The sequence below is a fragment of the Schistocerca nitens genome, chromosome 10 (genome assembly GCF_023898315.1).
Source record: "Schistocerca nitens isolate TAMUIC-IGC-003100 chromosome 10, iqSchNite1.1, whole genome shotgun sequence".
In the NCBI taxonomy this organism is placed as follows: Eukaryota; Metazoa; Arthropoda; class Insecta; order Orthoptera; family Acrididae; genus Schistocerca; species Schistocerca nitens.
This window is the reverse complement of record NC_064623.1, coordinates 80,411,238-80,431,580: the sequence shown is the minus strand read 5'-3', so window position 1 is coordinate 80,431,580 and position 20,343 is coordinate 80,411,238. Positions and strand designations below refer to the sequence as shown.

General features: G+C 39.6%; 1 protein-coding gene across 1 annotated transcript in view; it reads right to left on the bottom strand.

The window, feature by feature from the left end:
- LOC126210357 (delta-like protein 1) overlaps positions 1-20,343 on the bottom strand; it is a 114,000-nt gene that overhangs the window by 28,730 nt on the left and 64,927 nt on the right. Inside the window, exons 2-3 of the mRNA XM_049939572.1 lie at positions 16,191-16,368; positions 7,577-7,696 (exon numbers count right to left, since the gene is read on the bottom strand). Of these exons, the coding sequence (XP_049795529.1) occupies positions 7,577-7,696; positions 16,191-16,368 (298 nt within the window). The remainder of the gene's footprint in view (positions 1-7,576; positions 7,697-16,190; positions 16,369-20,343) is intronic.

Sequence of the window (20,343 nt, the reverse complement as noted above, 5' to 3'; positions counted from 1 at the left end):
GTTCTGAAAAATCGGTCAGGAGATTGCATTTACATGTGTATGTGACTGACATACAACCTCTCACTCCATTGTTATCATATATGGGGTAGTCAATGCATGAAAGCTTATGCTTGGAGACTACTTATACAGCTAATAGAAAGAAGCATCCGATTTGACACCTGACCAAAGTAGTAATAATCCTATTTTAGTCATTCCCAATTTTTAAATGAGACACTATTTAGTATAAATTCTTCTGAAAAAAGTTTGATAAATAAATAATAAACCATAGTTTGTATCTCAGTATCTACTTTCATTCCATTATTATCACAAATCATATAGTTTTTGAGAGGATTCCTGAATGAATAAATAAATATTGAAGTATATAGGGAAGCACTTTATTGTCATACAAAAATGTCATTATTTTTCGGTAACGAGAGTAACAAAACTCCTTTGCTACCATATATTTGTTAAAGACTGTATCATCTCCCCCCATTTCCAATCTAAGGTAAATATTTTTAAATGCCTCCAAATTACAAGCGAATGCTGACATACTGATTTATTTTTTCCTTACTACTCCTCAATTTTGATATCCATGTCCAGATCTACATCAATATTCTATAAACCCCAGTGAAATGTATGGCAGTTGGCACATCACATTCTTCACTTTATTAGGGCTTCTTCCCATTCCATTCACATATGGGCTGTGAAAATGGTGTTTACTTAATTACCTCTGTAAATCCTATAATTAGTCAAATCTGATCTTTTCAATCCCTATGGGAGCAATATGTAGTAGGTTTCAGAACATTACTAGACTCCTCACTTACAGAGGTTGATGGTGTGTTCCTAACTTCAGGAGGACATTCAAAACCCATCCCAAACTGTTGTTTAGTGAACAAAATTTGAGCTTACAGAGTGTTGGACAAGATTCATGACTGGGTTCAAAATGTCATTGCAGATAACACGTTGTTCCAAAGGGAACAAAATCAAGAGATGAAAAGATAATTTCAGGGCTACCCCAAGGAAGTGTGAGATGTCTGTTACTGTTTACAATGTATAAAAATGATTTACTAGAAAATGTCAGAAGCTCTTTGAGACTGCTCAGACGATGTGTTTGTCCGTAAGAAAGCACCAATGCCAACAGACAGTGCCAATTTGCAGAAGACTGATGAATGGTCCAGGCTCTGGTAGTTGACCCAGAATTTAAATAAACATGAGATACTGTGCACACATAGGAAAAGAAATCCACTGTAGTACAACTACACTATTGATGATAAATTGCTGGAAACAGTATCTACTGCGAAATATGTAGGAGTAATTAGAGTGACCTTAATGACCAAATAAAGCAAACTGCAGGAAAAACTGATGCCACATTGAGATTCAAAGGAAGACTCTTAAGGAAATGTAAGTCATCCATGAAGGACATGGATTACAAGGCACTTTTCAACCAATTCTTAAGTACTGTTTATCAATATGGGATCCTTACCAAGTAGGACTGGTAGAATAAACAGAGAAGATATAATGAAGAGTGGCGAGTTTCATAATGAAATCATTTAGTTGGGATGAGAGCATTACAGAGATGTTCATAAAACTCCAGTGACAGACGTTACAAGAGGGACATTCTGAATCATGGAGAAGTTTACTATTGAACAACATATTACTTCCTATCACATATATCTCATGAGATGACCCTGATGATAGAATTCGAGAAATTGGTGCTATAACAGAGGTTCCCTAACAATCATTCATCTCATACATCATTTGCCAGTGGAACAGGGAAGCGAGGATCAATTAGTAATACCAGAAGTACTCTCTGCCACAACCATTAAGTGGCTTTTGGAGTAAGAAGTAATGCTGATATAGACTACTCTTGAAACTTTGACATATTCATTGGTGGGTAAGTTTGTGTTTTTCTTCAAGCACTTGCCAGTTATTGCATCATCTCTGTGAAGGTCTTGCACTGGTCAAACAAACCTGTGAAATTCATGCTGCCCTTCTCTGTATGTGTTCAATATCCTCTGTTATTCCGATTTGGTACAGGTCCCATACATTTGAGCAATATCCTGGAGTGTTTTGTTAAACTGATTGCACTTTCCCAGTTTCCTACCAATAAATCAAAATCTGGCACTTGCTTTACCTATGACTGAAGTTATGAGATCATTCCATTTCAGATGTATAAACAAATTGTTACTCCCAGGTAATCACAAGAATTTAGTGATTCCAGTTGTGACTCAATGATGGGCTTAGGAAACTATATCTTCTTTATTTTGTGAAGTACACAATTTTATATTACCGAATGCTTAAAGCAAGTTGACAATCATTGCACCACTTTGAAATCTTATTAAGATCTGACTAAATATTTGTCCTCCTTTTCCAGCATAACTTCATTATAGATAACAGCATAATCTGTGAAAAGCTAGAGGTTACTATTAATATTGTCTGCTAGGTCAGTAACATAAACACAGCAACATACACACACACACACACACACACACACACACACACACACACACACACACACACGTGTGTGTGTGTGTGTGTGTGTGTGTGTGTGTGTGTGTGTGTGTGTGTATGTATGTGTGTGTGTGTGTGTGTGTGAAAAAGGGGAAAAGGGGGGCAGGTGGATTTGTTCCTGTAAAACTCTGGAATGCCTTGAGCAATTTTAGCCAAACTTGGTAATCACATGTGGTACAGTGTGGGAAAAATACTACTATTGGGGTAAAACATCCATGGTATCTTTAGGTGTTGCATGCATGTGTGGAGATGCAACAGTAATCAAAATCAGAAAGTATAGTATGAAATCCACAGTCTTCAGCAGGCTGAATGGTCATAGTCATTACCATATTTAACTGCTATGTATGTTGCCTGTTCAAGAGCAGTTTCACCCAAGAATTTATTTATTCATGTTCCTGGAGGAGAAATTAAAAGTATTTTATGTATAATGAAGATTTGTATTGAATTTAGATTAGAATGAGTTTGTAAAAGATTATATTTTATAATTTGCACCTGCATTTGTACTTTTAAAAGGGTGTGAATAAACTATATTTGTTTTACACTATAGATATATTACATTCCTTTAACTATCTAACATTAGAATGGGATGAACAAGTAACTTCAGTAGGCAGGGCAGTCAGCTAATGCGAGTCATCATATTTGCCTGAATGTAATGTCAGTGAGTCACAGCTGAAATTGGGAACTAATACAATTACTTTGGTGTAACACTTCATGAGGGTACAAAATGGAATTATTGGTATAATATTGGGAAATTACACTCAATCTACAAAGGAGATTGCTTAAAGATCACTTCCAGAATATTGTTCAAGTGTGTGGCACCTGTACCAAATAGGTCTAACAGGGGATATTGAACGTATACAGTGAAAGGCAGCACGAGTGGTCACATGTTTATTTGACCTGTGGGAGAGTGTTACAGAGATGCTGAAAAAACTGAACTGATCGACTCTTGAAGATAAATGTAAACTATCCCAAGAACTACTACTAACAAAATTTCAGGCACCAACTTTAAATGATGATTCTATAAATAGACTACACCCCTTTACATATTGCTCTCATAGGTTATGACAATAAGTTTAGAATAATTGCAGCACAAACAGAGGCATTCAAACAATCATTCTTCCTGTGCTCCATATGTAAATGGAATGGAAGAAACCCTAATAACTGGTACAATGGGACTTGCCCTCTGCCATGCCCTTAATGGTTATTGGTAGAGTATGGATGTAGATGTAGAATATAAGCAGTACTTCAAGTTCAACTTATCAGTGTGACTACAAATTACAATACATTTTTGGGTCACAGCAACTTCAGCTGTAGTGCTTCATCCTTTATTTGAAATGGAGCGCCGGCCGGAGTGGCCGTGCGGTTCTGGGCGCTACAGTCTGGAACCGAGTGACCGCTACGGTTGCAGGTTCGAATCCTGCCTTGGGCATGGATGTGTGTGATGTCCTTAGGTTAGTTAGGTTTAATTAGTTCTAAGTTCTATGTGACTAATGACCTCAGAAGTTGAGTCGCATAGTGCTCAGAGCCATTTGAACCATTTGAAATGGAGCAACAGTATCACTAGGTTTGGGAAATTAACTTAATCACTGTATATGGAGTAACAATGTAACCAACTTAATCGATGATGTTTCAGTTTGGTAGTGGCTATTATTATTCCTAACTGTTCCATTAATTTACATGACAGGATACATGCAGTTTTTTCTATAGATCATAATTAAAACTTAGTCACCACTAGAGAATGGAAGTCACAAGAAAATCAGCAACAAATTTTGGAATGCTGCTTGGTTATGAAGCAAATTTCATATTCACCTTTATTCAGTATGTGAAAAATACGTGTAACAATGAAGCTGTCAAAAGAACGGTTTGGAGAAATCCAATGTGTGGCATCAGAAAACATTGTAGAATAAGCTGCATTCTGCTGAATCAAGGAACTCATACAGAGTGCTGTCAGCTAGGGAATATTCTAAATTTGAATTTAAGGTTCTTTCCTTTATGCAAAATAAAAGTACAGTTGGAATACCTATCTCTCAACAAATAGTCCTGTTAAAACCTTTGAAATTATGAGGACCTAAAACATATCACAGATTGAATTCTATGGGAGTGTCAGCTGTTGTAGGTTTATGCACAGAAGAGACCTCTCTATATGACAAAGTACTATACAGGGCTATTACAAATGATTGAAGCGATTTCATAAATTCACTGTAGCTCCATTCATTGACATATGGTCATGACACACTACAGATACGTAGAAAAACTCATAAAGTTTTGTTCGGCTGAAGCCGCACTTCAGGTTTCTGCCACCAGAGTGCTCGAGAGCGCAGTGAGACAAACTGGCGACAGGAGCCGAAAAAGCGTATGTCGTGCTTGAAATGCACTTACATCAGTCAGTCATAACGGTGCAACGACACTTCAGGACGAAGTTCAACAAAGATCCACCAACTGCTAACTCCATTCGGTGATGGTATGTGCAGTTTAAAGCTTCTGGATGCCTCTGTAATGGGAAATCAATGGGTCAGCCTGCAGTGAGCGAAGAAACGGTTGAACGCGTGCGGGCAAGTTTCACGCGTAGCCCGCGGAAGTCGACGAATAAAGCAAGCAGGGAGCTAAACATACCACAGCCGACGGTTTGGAAAATCTTACGGAAAAGGCTAAAGCAGAAGCCTTACCGTTTACAATTGCTACAAGCCCTGACACCCGATGACAAAGTCAAACGCTTTGAATTTTCGGCGCGGTTGCAACAGCTCATGGAAGAGGATGCGTTCAGTGCGAAACTTGTTTTCAGTGATGAAGCAACATTTTTTCTTAATGGTGAAGTGAACAGACACAATGTGCGAATCTGGGCGGTAGAGAATCCTCACGCATTTGTGCAGCAAATTTGCAATTCACCAAAAGTTAACGTGTTTTGTACAATCTCACAGTTTAAAGTTTACGGCCCCTTTTTCTTCTGCGAAAAAAACGTTACAGGACACGTGTATCTGGACATGCTGGAAAATTGGCTCATGCCACAACTGGAGACCGACAGCACCGACTTCATCTTTCAACAGGATGGTGCTCCACCGCACTTCCATCATGATGTTCGGCATTTCTTAAACAGGAGATTGGAAACCCGATGGATCGGTCGTGGTGGAGGTCATGATCAGCAATTCATGTCATGGCCTCCACGCTCTCCCGACTGCGATTTCTTTCTGTGGGGTTATGTGAAAGATTCAGTGTTTAAACCTCCTCTACCAAGAAACGTGCCAGAACTGCGAGCCCATATCAATGATGCTTTCGAACTCATTGATGGGGACATGCTGCGCCGAGTGTGGGAGGAACTTGATTATCGGCTTGATGTCTGCCGAATCACTAAAGGGGCACATATCAAACATTTGTGAATGCTTAAAAAAACTTTTTGAGTTTTTGTATGTGTGTGCAAAGTATTGTGAAAATATCTCAAATAATAAAGTTATTGTAGAGCTGTGAAATCGCTTCAATCATTTGTAATATCCCTGTACTAGCACAGAGACTACCATAAGATTTTATTCAAATGCTTGTCAACTCTCAGAGGCATATAGTCCCAGCATTTTAGAGGCACTCTTACCCTTTACGTCAGATGTAATGCCAACAAAATGCCCGTTGTTGAGACATAATGAGCAGGAGTGAAAAGTGACATGATGTAGGAAAGTTGTACCACTCTCCCCATGTTATTGAGAAGCCCAAGGAAAACTTCCCTATGATGTCAGCGACTCATTGTCAAGAAAAAGTCAGGGTGAGAACAGGATTAATGATGGACAGGCCAGCTAATGTTTGGAATAACTGATCTCATGAGCCACTCAGTAAGAGAGCTATGCTAGTGCTAAATGCCTTCAAAGGTTGTCTCACACCTGAAGCTACATCTGGGTCTTACACCTAGAGGTATGAATTAAAATCTGCAAACATTTTATATAATCACATACCAGCCATTTAAAGACAGTCCCTGAAAACACTATCCAGACTAGCTTTTAAAAGGAGTCTGTTTGGTCAGTTCATCTATTACAATTAAAAATCCACCAATTAGCAGTGTGTGTTGGTGGATTCTATCTTCATGGCATACAATAATACCACACTCTAACGCTGAAGGGCTCAAGAAGTGCTGCCCTGGAAGGTAGTGAGGACAAGGAGGAGGATGGTGAAAACAGTGACTGTGATAAAACAAAAATGGGTGATGTGACAAAATTTTCTCCGCTGACTCTGTCTCTGCTTCCCCCCCTCCCCTCTAGTACCTCAAGCCGCGGAAGTCGAACACGCGCCAGAACAAATGGTGGACGTGGTCAGCCCTCTGGCTCTGCGTCCGCGGCGGCTATTCCGTGCAGCGGCTCTCGCGCAGCGAGGGTGCCACCGCTACGCCACGTGCAGACAGCGGCCAATAGCCACTCCCTCCGGTTTTGTATATAGGGACCCGCTCTGCCCTAGTCCAGTCAGTCTGGTACTCACTCTGGACTGTGTTTCTATCTCGGCGGTACTGCGTTCTGGTCATTGCTCGTTGTTGGCATTTGCCTGGCTCTGGTTCCCAGTGGATTTGCTGTTGGTGTTTGGTGTTGTGGTTTCTACAAGCCTCCAGTGTTTATGTCTTCCTTGTTGTGTCGGTCATAGTCGGTCATGGTCAGTTGTTGTCGGTTGTCGTTGGACTGTCGTCCGACAAGTTCTTGTGTGCGTGCTCCACCGCCGGCGGCTTCCCCACCTGGCGGCTCCGATCTGCAGCCCAAGGCATTCCAGCAGTTGGTTTTGGTTACTACAACCCCCCCTCAAAATTAAATGTGTGGTTTATATTCAGCCAGTTATTTTATAACTCCAGATGAAGGCCTAATTGTCAGAAACACCCTTTCACATTTTTACAAAAGTGAACTGAAAGGATCATGTAAATCTGGACTGAAATTTAACAATTTTTGTAGTAGATGTACACTGAAGAATAAAAAGGAAAGTGCAAGTGTCAAACACTGGCCACTGGGTCTGCCTTCTTACCAAAATAAGTACATTACAAATAACTATAAACATAACACAAACAAATATCTGAGACATTTCTCATGAACTCCATTAGGGAAACAGAAAAGTCTATTTGTGTACTCACGTTCAGAGCAGAAGAGCCCATCCCAGCCTTCCTCACATAGGCATTCAAAGCTGTTGTTGCAGTAGCCATGCTGGCAGCCAAACATTGTTATGCATTTGTTGCACAGCTCACCATAGAAACCTGGAAAATATTCTACTTCATTGCGTGACCAAAGAAACAGGTACGGTGACCCAAGAAGAAAAAAACACACACATTTCTTTCACAGATACATCAAGCCTGTGTTGCAACCCTGCTAGTATCAATTATTGTATGTAAAATACACTCTTATTTTCCATTTGTTTCACTAAATATTTATTTTTGTGACCTAGGTTTCAGGTTGTAAAGCACATTGTCTAGCATTACTCACAAAGATACTGTTGTGCATAATGGTACTAACAAAAATGAGAAATATTATGGTATATTGATAATTTTTACTTTTTTGACTGTTTGTCTATAACTCAATGAAACACAATTTTCATGCCATATGCGTTTTGCCTTTATTCTCTGCCAGGCATCTTCAGTGGCAGGTTGTGTGGACGATTTTATACATATTACGCCTCTGTTCCATTTTTGGTGTTGTTCCTCTTCTTATAAATGCTACTTGCAGTTTTTCTCCCACATTTCAGAGCACTAGGAACTGAACACTTGTTTTGGTGCAATGTTTTGGTTTGCTGTGAAATGTAGGAAAAAAACCGCAAGTGGCATTTATAAGAGTAACGGTACCAAAAATGGAACAGAAGCATAATATGTAGAAAATCGTGTAGAAAATCGTCCATGCAACCTGTCATTGAAGATGCCTTGCAGAGAATAAAGGTGAAATGTGTATGGCACAAAAATTGTGCTTCATTCAGTTGTAGTCAGATGGTCCAAAAAGTAAAAATTATCAATATACAGTAATGTTACATGCAACTGAAGAAGACAGGACTACAAAAGTGAAAAATGAGAAATAATTTACAACTATGAAAGAAATTAACTGCTAATATTAAATACACAACTTAATACATTGAGAATCACCCGTCAGGTTAGCTGAGAGCACTAACGCGCTGCTTCCTGGACTTGGTTGGGCACACCAGCCCCGGATCAAATCTGCCTGGCGGATTAACGATGAGAGTTGGTGTGCTGGTCAGCCTGGATGTGGGTTTTAAGCAGTTTTCCACATCCCACTATGTGAATACTGGGCTGGTCCTCATGTCCCACCTCAGCTTACAGACATTTGCAAAATGTTTGCACTATTTCATGGCTTACACTCGACGCAGACAGCTGGGGTACAGGGTGGTGACAGGAAGGACATCCAGCCACTCTCTGACACTAACATCGCCAAATCAATAGTGACAAGGGCGACCCCAGGTTGAATTGGGACAAAGGTACAAAGCCAATAATGAATACATTGAGAATCAGAGAACACTAAAATGACATATTGGGGAATCCCTTGGTAGTAGGGCACAACTTGACAAAGATGGATTTTACTTCCTTCATAGTGGGGATTGAACAAAGATCGATCATGCAGTCAGTTCAGTTTAGAAGTATCAAGAAGTGTGAACTAACTTCAGTCTGTCCCTTTGTTCAATATTTTATTCAGGATGGCTCTTGCAGTGCCTCTTGATCTCCAGTATTTCAAGCAGTCAGTTTCTGGCCCTTGCATGCAGAGTGTATTGTTTCTGCACCTACTGCATGACCAGGTCTGGTTTCCAGACAGTGGTGCACAAAGCTGCCAAGTTTCCTGCAGATTTCAGCTTCTGATGTGTTCTTCAAGCCTGGTGCACATTGATCTACCAGTTTTTCTTGCCTGGTATGAACTACACACTTTGCAAATCATCTTGTAGGTTCCATTCCACTTTTGTTCACTGGGTTGGTTAAATAAATTTCTACCTGTCATCTCTATTATACAGTAGGTCACTCAAAATCTCTTTTTCTTCAGTATATTGCCTATTTTGGTGGACAATTTAGCAACAAATGGTGACACACATCTTCCTCCAGCAGTTGTCAGGGGCACAGTTGGTGGACATACTAGTGTTTTAGCTTGATTTTTTTGCCTTTTTCATTACAGTACCATCAAAAAAAGTGGGCTGAGAACATTTGTTTGTAAACCTCTATTGACTTGACTGGGTGTAGTTCTCCAAAATCTGGGGTGGGAAACTAGAATTGATTGTCAACAGATGAACACAAAATTAAAAGCACCATGTCTGTGGGAGGTATGGTGCACTGAGGAAGCTAGAATGCAGAAATCAATGTATGTGTCTTTGCTGCAGATTTTACATTGGTGCTGATGTCAATATAAATATCTAGATAGTTAATGGATGTGGCTTGTTTACCAATACTCATAAGCAAATAAAAAATTAAGAAAGATATAACAAAACACTTTATCACTTTATTAATTACCTCATTTCTTAAAAAATGTGGGAATAATTTCTGTATACGATAAAGTCACAATCAAATTTGAATTGTTAGTACTCTCTCTCTCCCTATCTCTCTCTCTCACTCTCCCCCTCTCTCTCTCTCTCTCTCTCTCTCTCTCTCTCTCTCTCTCTCTCTCTCTCTCTCTCTCTCTGTGTGTGTGTGTGTGTGTGTGTGTGTGTGTGTGTGCCGGTGGGATGGAGGGGGGGATGTGTGCTTATCTCAAACCTTACAATAAAGCACCACAATATAGTAATAATACCAGAATGTTAAGTACTTAACTATAAGCTTGAAAATTTGAGGAAACAGACAGAAGAATAAGGAAATATGAGGCCCTTTGAAAACTTCAGAATTCTGCAAATTAAGAAATAACAATGAAATTCATGAGAACACAGAAAATGTATCAGAAACAACAGAGAAGAAGATTGCTATCTTTGGACATATTTACAGAATTGATGACAACATACTACCCAAAAGAATTTTCAAATATTCTTGGGAAAATGCAACAGTCATTTGGATTAAGGAGGTCATGAAAGGTTTATGAAGAAACAACATAAGAGAAGAAGAATTAATGAAAGAGAAATATTTCAGGACATTTTTTAAAAGTCAGTCTTCAAGGGAGAAAGGGAAAAGAAATACAGTAAAAAAGTGAAGAAATACTAGCACAAAAGGAAGGAACACCAAAGGTGAAGTATTTTAATTGGATCACGACCCCAGAAGTCCCTAGCAAAGAAAGAAGAGAAAGGTAGTCCATAGTGACACCAAAGGTGATCTGAATGTCTTTTCCAGTCAAAAGTGTCACTGATGGTGAACACATCTCCACTTGGCTTTCTTGGTGTAGTATATACCATACCCTTATGAAGTTTCTTGTCAACAATCAATCATAGTTTGGAAACAGAAGTAGCATCCACAAATACAATACTTGAAGGAGACATGATTTACACCATCCATACCTCAGCCTTAGTGTGGCATAGAACAGAGTGAAAATCAAACAATGGGAAATACAGGATGGAATGTAACAATACCAGAGAAGGAAAGTTGCTACTCACCATATAGCGGAGATGTTGAGTGGCGATAGGCAGAACAAAAACATTCACACAATTATAGCTTTCAGCCATTAAGGCCTTTGTCAGCAGCAGACACACATGCACACATGCACAGACACACACACTCATGCAAACACCAACTGTGGTTTCAGTTCTCTGAAACTGCAGATGTGTGTGCAAGTTGTGTTTGCGTGAGAGTGTGTGTGTATGTGTGTCTACTGCTGACAAAGACCTTAAAGGCCAAAAGCTATAATTGTGTGAATCTTGAATTTTTTTGTTGTGGCTATCATGACTCTGCATCTCTGCTATATGATGAGTAGCAACTTTACTTCTCTTACATAGAACAGAGTAAGGTATTCAACCAAAAAATCTTTTTGCACATGTGTGTTGAAGAGAGGGAAATAAAAAGTGGCTGAACATAGTTAAGTAATAATCGTTTTATGTACATAAAAAAGTCATGTAAATGATCAGCATATTGCTACAATTTTTCCAGAGGAAGTGTACTACAATTGTCGGTCAGACCGATTCCATTTCATAATGAGAGGTCGCAATCACAGTCATTGAACACGTAAATTCTAAGTATCTGGCCATGTACAACAAGCCTCACTGGATACAGAAAAATATATAAGCCTGGCTTTTGCAGTTTGAAAATTCTTTTGGGTAGTCTTTTGTCATGAATTCTGCAAATATTCCCAAAAACTAGTAATATTCTCTTCCATACTGTTTCCGATACATTTTCTGTGTTCTGATAAATTTCATTGATATTTCTCAATTTCTAAACACACACATGTGTGCACACACACACACACAGGCACACACACACACACACACACACACACACACACACAGAGAGAGAGAGAGAGAGAGAGAGAGAGAGAGCTTGAGGGGTAGATACATGTTGTTGTTGTTGTGGTCTTCAGTCCTGAGACTGGTTTGATGCAGCTCTCCATGCTACTCTATCCTGTGCAAGCTTCTTCATCTCCCAGTACCTACTGCAACCTACATCCTTCTGAATCTGTTTAGTGTATTCATCTCTTGGTCTCCCTCTACGATTTTTACCCTCCACGCTGCCCTCCAATGCTAAATTTGTGATCCCTTGATGCCTCAAAACATGTCCTACCAACCGATCCCTTCTTCTAGTCAAGTTGTGCCACAAACTTCTCTTCTCCCCAATCCTATTCAGTACCTCCTCATTAGTTACGTGATCTACCCACCTTACCTTCAGCATTCTTCTGTAGCACCACATTTCGAAAGCTTCTATTCTCTTCTTGTCCAAACTAGTTATCGTCCATGTTTCACTTCCATACATGGCTACACTCCATACAAATACTTTCAGAAACGACTTCCTGACACTTAAATCTATACTTGATGTTAACAAATTTCTCTTCTTGAGAAACGCTTTCCTTGCCATTGCCAGTCTACATTTTATATCCTCTCTACTTCGACCATCATCAGTTATTTTGCTCCCCAAATAGCAAAACTCCTTTACTACTTTAAGTGTCTCATTTCCTAATCTAATTCCCTCAGCATCACCCGACTTAATTTGACTACATTCCATTATCCTCGTTTTGCTTTTGTTGATGTTCATCTTATATCCTCCTTTCAAGACACTGTCCATTCCGTTCAACTGCTCTTCCAAGTCCTTTGCTGTCTCTGACAGAATTACAATGTCATCGGCGAACCTCAAAGTTTTTATTTCTTCTCCATGGATTTTAATACCTACTCCGAATTTTTCTTTTGTTTCCTTTACTGCTTGCTCAATATACAGATTGAATAACATCGGGGAGAGGCTACAACCCTGTCTCACACCTTTCCCAACCACTGCTTCCCTTTCATGCCCCTCGACTCTTATAACTGCCATCTGGTTTCTGTACAAATTGTAAATAGCCTTTCGCTCCCTGTATTTTACCCCTGCCACCTTCAGAATTTGAAAGAGAGTATTCCAGTTAACGTTGTCAAAAGCTTTCTCTAAGTCAACAAATGCTAGAAACGTAGGTTTGCCTTTTCTTAATCTAGCTTCTAAGATAAGTCGTAAGGTCAGTATTGCCTCACGTGTTCCAACATTTCTACGGAATCCAAACTGATCTTCCCCGAGGTTGGCTTCTACCAGTTTTTCCATTCGTCTGTAAAGAATTCGCGTTAGTATTTTGCAGCTGTGACTTATTAAACTGATAGTCCGGTAATTTTCACATCTGTCAACACCTGCTTTCTTTGGGATTGGAATTATTATATTCTTCTTGAAGTGTGAGGGTATTTCGCCTGTCTCATACATCGTGCTCACCAGATGGTAGAGTTTTGTCATGACTGGCTCTCCCGAGGCTATCAGTAGTTCTAATGGAATGTTGTCTACTCCCGGGGCCTTGTTTCGACTCAGGTCTTTCAGTGCTCTGTCAAACTCTTCACGCAGTATCTTATCTCCCATTTCGTCTTCATCTACATCCTCTTCCATTTCCATAATATTGTCCTCAAGTACATCACCCTTGTATAAACCCTCTATATACTCCTTCCACCTTTCTGCCTTCCCTTCTTTGCTTAGAACTGGGTTGCCATCTGAGCTCTTGATATTCATACAAGTGGTTCTCTTTTCTCCAAAGGTCTCTTTAATTTTCCTGTAGGCAGTATCTATCTTACCCCTAGTGAGACAAGTCTCTACATCCTTACATTTGTCCTCTAGCCATCCCTGCTTAGCCATTTTGCACTTCCTGTCGATCTCATTTTTGAGACGCTTGTATTCCTTTTTGCCTGCTTCATTTACTGCATTTTTATATTTTCTCCTTTCATCAATTAAATTCAGTATTTCTTCTGTTACCCAAGGATTTCTATTAGTCCTCGTCTTTTTACCTACTTGATCGTCTGCTGCCTTCACTACTTCATCCCTCAGAGCTACCCATTCTTCTTCTACTGTATTTCTTTCCCCCATTCCTGTCAATTGTTCCCTTAAGCTCTCCCTCAAACTCTCTACAACCTCTGGTTCTTTCAGTTTATCCAGGTCCCATCTCCTTAAATTACCACCTTTTTGCAGTTTCTTCAGTTTCAATCTGCAGTTCATAACCAATAGATTGTGGTCAGAATCCATATCTGCCCCAGGAAATGTCTTACAATTTAAAACCTGGTTCCTAAATCTCTGTCTTACCATTATATAATCTATCTGATACCTTTTAGTATCTCCAGGATTCTTCCAGGTATACAACCTTCTTTTATGATTCTTGAACCAAGTGTTAGCTATGATTAAGTTGTGCTCTGTGCAAAATTCTAGAAGGCGGCTTCCTCTTTCATTCCTTCCCCCCAAGCCATATTCACCTACTATGTTTCCTTCTCTCCCTTTTCCTACTGACGAATTCCAGTCACCCATGACTATTAAATTTTCGTCTCCCTTCACTACCTGAATAATTTCTTTTATCTCGTCATACATTTCATCAATTTCTTCATCATCTGCAGAGCTAGTTGGCATATAAACTTGAACTACTGTAGTAGGCATGGGCTTTGTGTCTATCTTGGCCACAATAATGCGTTCACTATGCTGTTTGTAGTAGCTAACCCGCACTCCTATTTTTTTATTCATTATTAAACCTACTCCTGCATTACCCCTATTTGATTTTGTATTTATAACCCTGTAATCACCTGACCGGAAGTCTTGTTCCTCCTGCCACTGAACTTCACTAATTCCCACTATATCTAATTTTAACCTATCCATTTCCCTTTTTAAATTTTCTAACCTACCTGCCCGATTAAGGGATCTGACATTCCACGCTCCGATCCGTAGAACGCCAGTTTTCTTTCTCCTGATTACGACGTCCTCTTGAGTAGTCCCCGCCCGGAGATCCGAATGGGGGACTATTTTACCTCCGGAATATTTTACCCAAGAGGACGCCATCATCATTTAATCATACAGTAGAGCTGCATGTCCTCGGGAAAAATTACGGCTGTAGTTTCCCCTTGCTTTCAACCGTTCGCAGTACCAGCACAGCAAGGCCGTTTTGGTTAATGTTACAAGGCCAGATCAGTCAGTCATCCAGACTGTTGCCCCTGCAACTACTGAAAAGGCTGCTGCCCCTCTTCAGGAACGACATGTTTGTCTGGCCTCTCAACAGATACCCCTCCGTTGTGGTTGCACCTACGGTACGGCCATCTGTATCACTGAGGCACGCAAGCCTCCCCACCAACGGCAAGGTCCATGGTTCATGGGGGGGGGGGGGGGGGGTAGATACATAGAGAGCACTAAAAAATCAAAACTTGAGTATCACACACTTGTAACTTCACCATACACATAAATTATTCCTCAGCTATTAATAAATATGGTAAATAATAATGTTTTTATTATTAATTTTTAATTTTTATTTCCTCGAGGGCACTTTGTGAACAAATGATTTATACAACAAGGGCAGCCACAGCTAAAGTAACTATACATAATTGATTGACCATTATTACAGTATGACATAGGTGTTTACATACAGTTGTTAAAACATTTAAAACACAAAACTGAATAAAAAGTCTAATAGTCTGCAATAACTGAATTTGTTGTAGTCAATTAGAGGTTCATACTATTTTTAATTGTTTTCATAACTTCTAAATTGTGCCTTCTGGTGTATAACTGTACAGATATCTTTATAAATTAATACCTTGAAGTTTTCTAAGATATTTTGAAAGTACTGAATGAATAGATTTAAGCAGAGAATATTATGCATCTAGTTAGGAAACTGGGTGTGGATTACTTACACCCCACAAAGTGGGAGTCACCAATGAACTCCAACAAATACAGTTATTGTGGGCTACTGGACTTTTCATTCCATTTTATATTTTAAATGTTTTTAACGCCATATGTAAACACCTGTGTTATTCTGCATGAATGGTCAATCAGTTATGTAGTTGGTGAAACATAAGACACATCCAGTAATTTTCTAGATATTTATGAGAGACATTATGCTGATTCCTACATTCCAGCTTCCTCAGCATACAGTACCTCCCATAGATGCACTGCTTTTCATTTTATATCTTTCTAATCATAAAGCTAACTTTTTGCCTTTGTTAGTGGGACTGAAATACGTAGAACTGCGTATTTTTGCAGGAGTCTACCACAATTTTTTCTTTAGCAAAGTGCAGATATGCTAACTCCGATTAAGTTACTGCTTGCCTGGCTGCCCTCCACTGCTGCAGCCAGACACCGACCAGACTGGCCCTCCACTAGACTGACTCACCCATCTTGCAGCGACATTCCCCTGGCCGCTTGCAGTAGCCCTGCAGAGGGTCGCAGCCCTTGCGGCAGATGGGCACGTCGCACACGTCGCCCGTCCAGCCTGGCTGGCAGCTCAGCTCCCCAGAGTCACTGCACGTGTAGTGGCTGTGCTCGCTCTGGCTCGCCGGAACCTCGCACGCCTGCTAAACCGACACAGCGATCACTTGTGGTGCACACAGAAAATTCATGAAGTTACACTAGAAGATACAAAGAGAAACCAGATGAGCATCTCAGGGGAAGATGATTTGTGGAACAAAACTTCGACTTTTCCACAACTGCCCCAATATCTCACATATTAGTTCCTTCCTGAGGGACGAAGGAGTGAAAGGTTGTGAAAGATTAGAATGAAATGGCAGGTCACTCAGTCTTCCCAGTGAGATATAAAGTTGATTTTAAGAACAACCACAACTGAGGATCATATTGATGAGACAGAGAAATCTGCTCCAGTTGTAAATGACATTTTAATAGCACAATTATTTTGGAGAGTGTTGCTCCATCGTTGGGTGCTATGTATCACACAGTACAGCAAGTCGGGGGGAGGGGGGAAGGCCAGTTAATAGTCGTACATATAACCTACATATATACAACATAAAGATGTGCCAGAGCTGCCAGAGAAGCAAGTATCAGGTGAAACGTTTCTAGAACTATGGAGACAGGAATCAGTTCTCTCTCATATCCTCATATCCTTCTGCTCCCCTGGCCTTAACATGGAATAACATGAAATACCTCCAAAACTTTTTTAATGTTATTATGAAATATTTTATTTATTTACTTAATTATTCCCTCAGTTCTCATATATCTACCTCATCCTCTCCACTACCCCCACCCTTCTTGCTCTATGTTTTCTCCCATCTTCTTTTCAGGTTTTAGTCACACTGATCATTTGACCTCTAATTTCTCTTCCTCTATCCACTTCTTGTTCCTCAATCTGTCCTTATTTCACCTTAGGGCTGAAGCTGGCACAGTGCTTATCAGTGTACTATCTTAGGTCAACAAGTCCTGCCACAATACATCACAACAACCATTTGAAAGTATTGTGAAGTTTCATGAAAATTATTCAGGAATACATACAAATGCCACACACAGAAAAAGCTGTGATTTGCCCTTCACAGCTTCATGATTTAAAGCATGCTGTAACGAGGAGTAAGTGAACATTATATATTCAGCCAGATGTGTAACTTTATTGTTCTTAACAAATTCTTATGGTGGCTCAAGACCCAAGTGCATCCAATGTAGGTGGAATTGGGAAATACTACATGCCACAGGCTAGAGATGCAGAAGATTTGGAGGAATGGATGACTGGGAGAAGTCTATCAAAGCTGCATCATATTACATTAGATTAGATCAGACACACTGTTTGTTCTGCACATTCATACTGGGGAGATCTTCAAGGGCAGTGGTAGTCACTATTTTTTACCTACTGCCCACTGTTGTAGCTCTGTTAGTAGTGAAATTTTTTAGCCGCCCAAGAATTCCACAGTAATAATGATTTATAAATTAGGGAATTAACTTTACTTAATGAAATATAGAGTGCAGAATTACAGCAGATTAAAGCAGTTAATTAAAATTACTTAGCAAATACTTTATGTCAAAACTTTATGAAAATGCAATGAAAATGTGAAATGTGTGGTTTCTTTTTCTCCCCCCCCCCCACCTCCCCCCTACCCCCCCCCCCACCCACCCCCTAAAATCACTACTGTCTATTGCCTACCATGGAAGTAGGAACTCCCACTAGTGGGTGACAGGGACCAGGTTGACTACCACTGCTCAAGGCTATGGAGCATGTCAGAAAACCAAAATACATAATACATTTACACAGGAACTCATATGTTTGTGTTATCTCCGCTAACCCTAAGCAAGATGATTTTCAAGGATGTAGAACAAGTACACTGATCAGTCAGCACATTATGATAGACCTACTATTGATATAAGCACATCCAGATGATTGCAGTGTCATCTGGTGAGGAACGACTGCTAGTCAGACACAAGTATGGTGCATGTAGTATTGCACATTAGTGCACATCCTGCCTATGTGTAGAACGGGTAAGGCACACAATTTATCTGAGTCTGACCAAGAGCACAAGCTTTTCAGAAACTGCAAGGCTGTTGATGTTGGATTTAGTAACCAGGGCAGAATGGTAAAACAGGAAAGGTCACATGTGAGATTTGATTGACCATGACGTCAGAGCTCATCACGCCCCTCCATGGAATTTATGAGAATTATGTGATTTATTGATGTGTTGGCATTTCCTGAGGATAAAACTCAGTGTTTTCCAGTAATAGCACTGTTTTAAGTTCAAGATTATATACAATATAAAGTTACATTTCTAAGTAGAAAGCTTCCAGGACACAACACTAAGTTCGCATTTCAATGAAGACTGATAGCACAATACATGGCTATTTCCTATTGATTCTCTTTGTTTCCTTTAAGACAGAGATGACATGAACCAATTCACTGGATTTTCTGTGAAAATTTACCGGTACTTCTGTTACTGACAGTGCCATGTAATGAGTGGCTGTAAGGGGGAAAGAAACCTCTGTGTTAATAGTTTTCGGCAACAATTCTGGATCGTATGAACCTCATCCAGATTGAATATCTCAGAATTTTCCAATTGTACAGTCATGCTTTGGGAAACATTGCCACAGGAGCAATTAGATCTTCTGAAGGTGAAATTGCTTCCTTCCAAGACTATGTCTACGATTTTATCAAATTATGATAATTGGTAATACAAAAAAAAAGCTTTATAGGCTGGCACTGTTTATTAGGAACTTTTATATGTGCTTCTGTGTCAACCTGCTCTAAGAATATTTTGGAAGGATGAATTCAATATCACCACAGCAATTAGGCTAATTGTAATAATCTGCTTAGTTCTAACTATGGTCTGTCCTTACAGCAGCATGGCTCAAACTGTAGCCTTTGTTTCATAACAAAAAATATCGGTTGATGGCTATGAATTGGTAAATGGGCTAACTGCTTGGAGCTTAATTTGAAAACAAAGCAGAAAAATACAGAGAAATTACTGGAGATGCATGTTGGAGATCTGGTTACTTTTGATGCGGCAGTATGAAAAATTTCATCTCAACACAAAGACACAGAGGGGAAATAGAAGAGGGCTATTTAATGAAGAATGATCATAAATTTTTATGATCATAATTTATCACACTAGAATTTAGTCTTATGATTATTATTATTAGCTTGATGTGTAACAAACACACCACACTAGTTTCACTGTTGCTATACCTGATTCGCCCCTGTGAGAGGTGAGTATACTGAGACATTGAGTATCGGCTACTGCAACAATGAAGGTGATGTTTGATGAACAACATGCAGGTTTGAAATTCTGCTTTCATCTCAGCAAATCTTCAGTTGAAGCCTACGCAATGATTCAGGCCTGTGGACAGTCTGTTCTTCCCTATAGCACAGCTCAGAGATTGTTTAAATTATTTAAAGAGGTGAGACAGTTTCAAAGAAGGTGGACTCAGAACTCCAGTTAATACTCTAATGGAAGAAAACTTCAACACCGCTGCTGTCATAGTGAGAGAAAATCGATGAATAGCCTTACAAACACTATATGAAATACTGAAAATTTCATTAGGTGCCACTGACAAGTTGGAGACAGAAAATTTACATGTGAGACATGTGTGTGCATGGTTGGTTCAAGATAACTGATTTCCAAACAAAAAGACACTCATATGCATGCTGTTGAAGTTGATGGTAGAGGAATATCTGGGGTTTCTTTCAAAGTTAATCACTGTCGCTGCTTGCTTACCTTATTTTGATCCTAACAGCAAACATCAAAGCTCAGTGTCGAAATCTCCTTCGGCATCGAGCCACAAAAAGCAAAAGTGGTTGCTTCTTCTGGAAAAGTTAGACAGTCATCTCTTTTTGATATTCATGGAATCATTTATCAGCTTGTTCTATATGCACACACATCAGTGACTCGACAATGCTACAGGGATGTTCTGAAAACTTTGCAAGTCCATATCAGGTGCAAAAGACCACATATCTGTGAAACAGGCTGGATGCTACACCAAGATAATGCATAGCTGCATCTTGAAAATGTTGTTACTTGAATATCTTGCAAAAATCAATGTCCATCCCTGACAATCCCTAT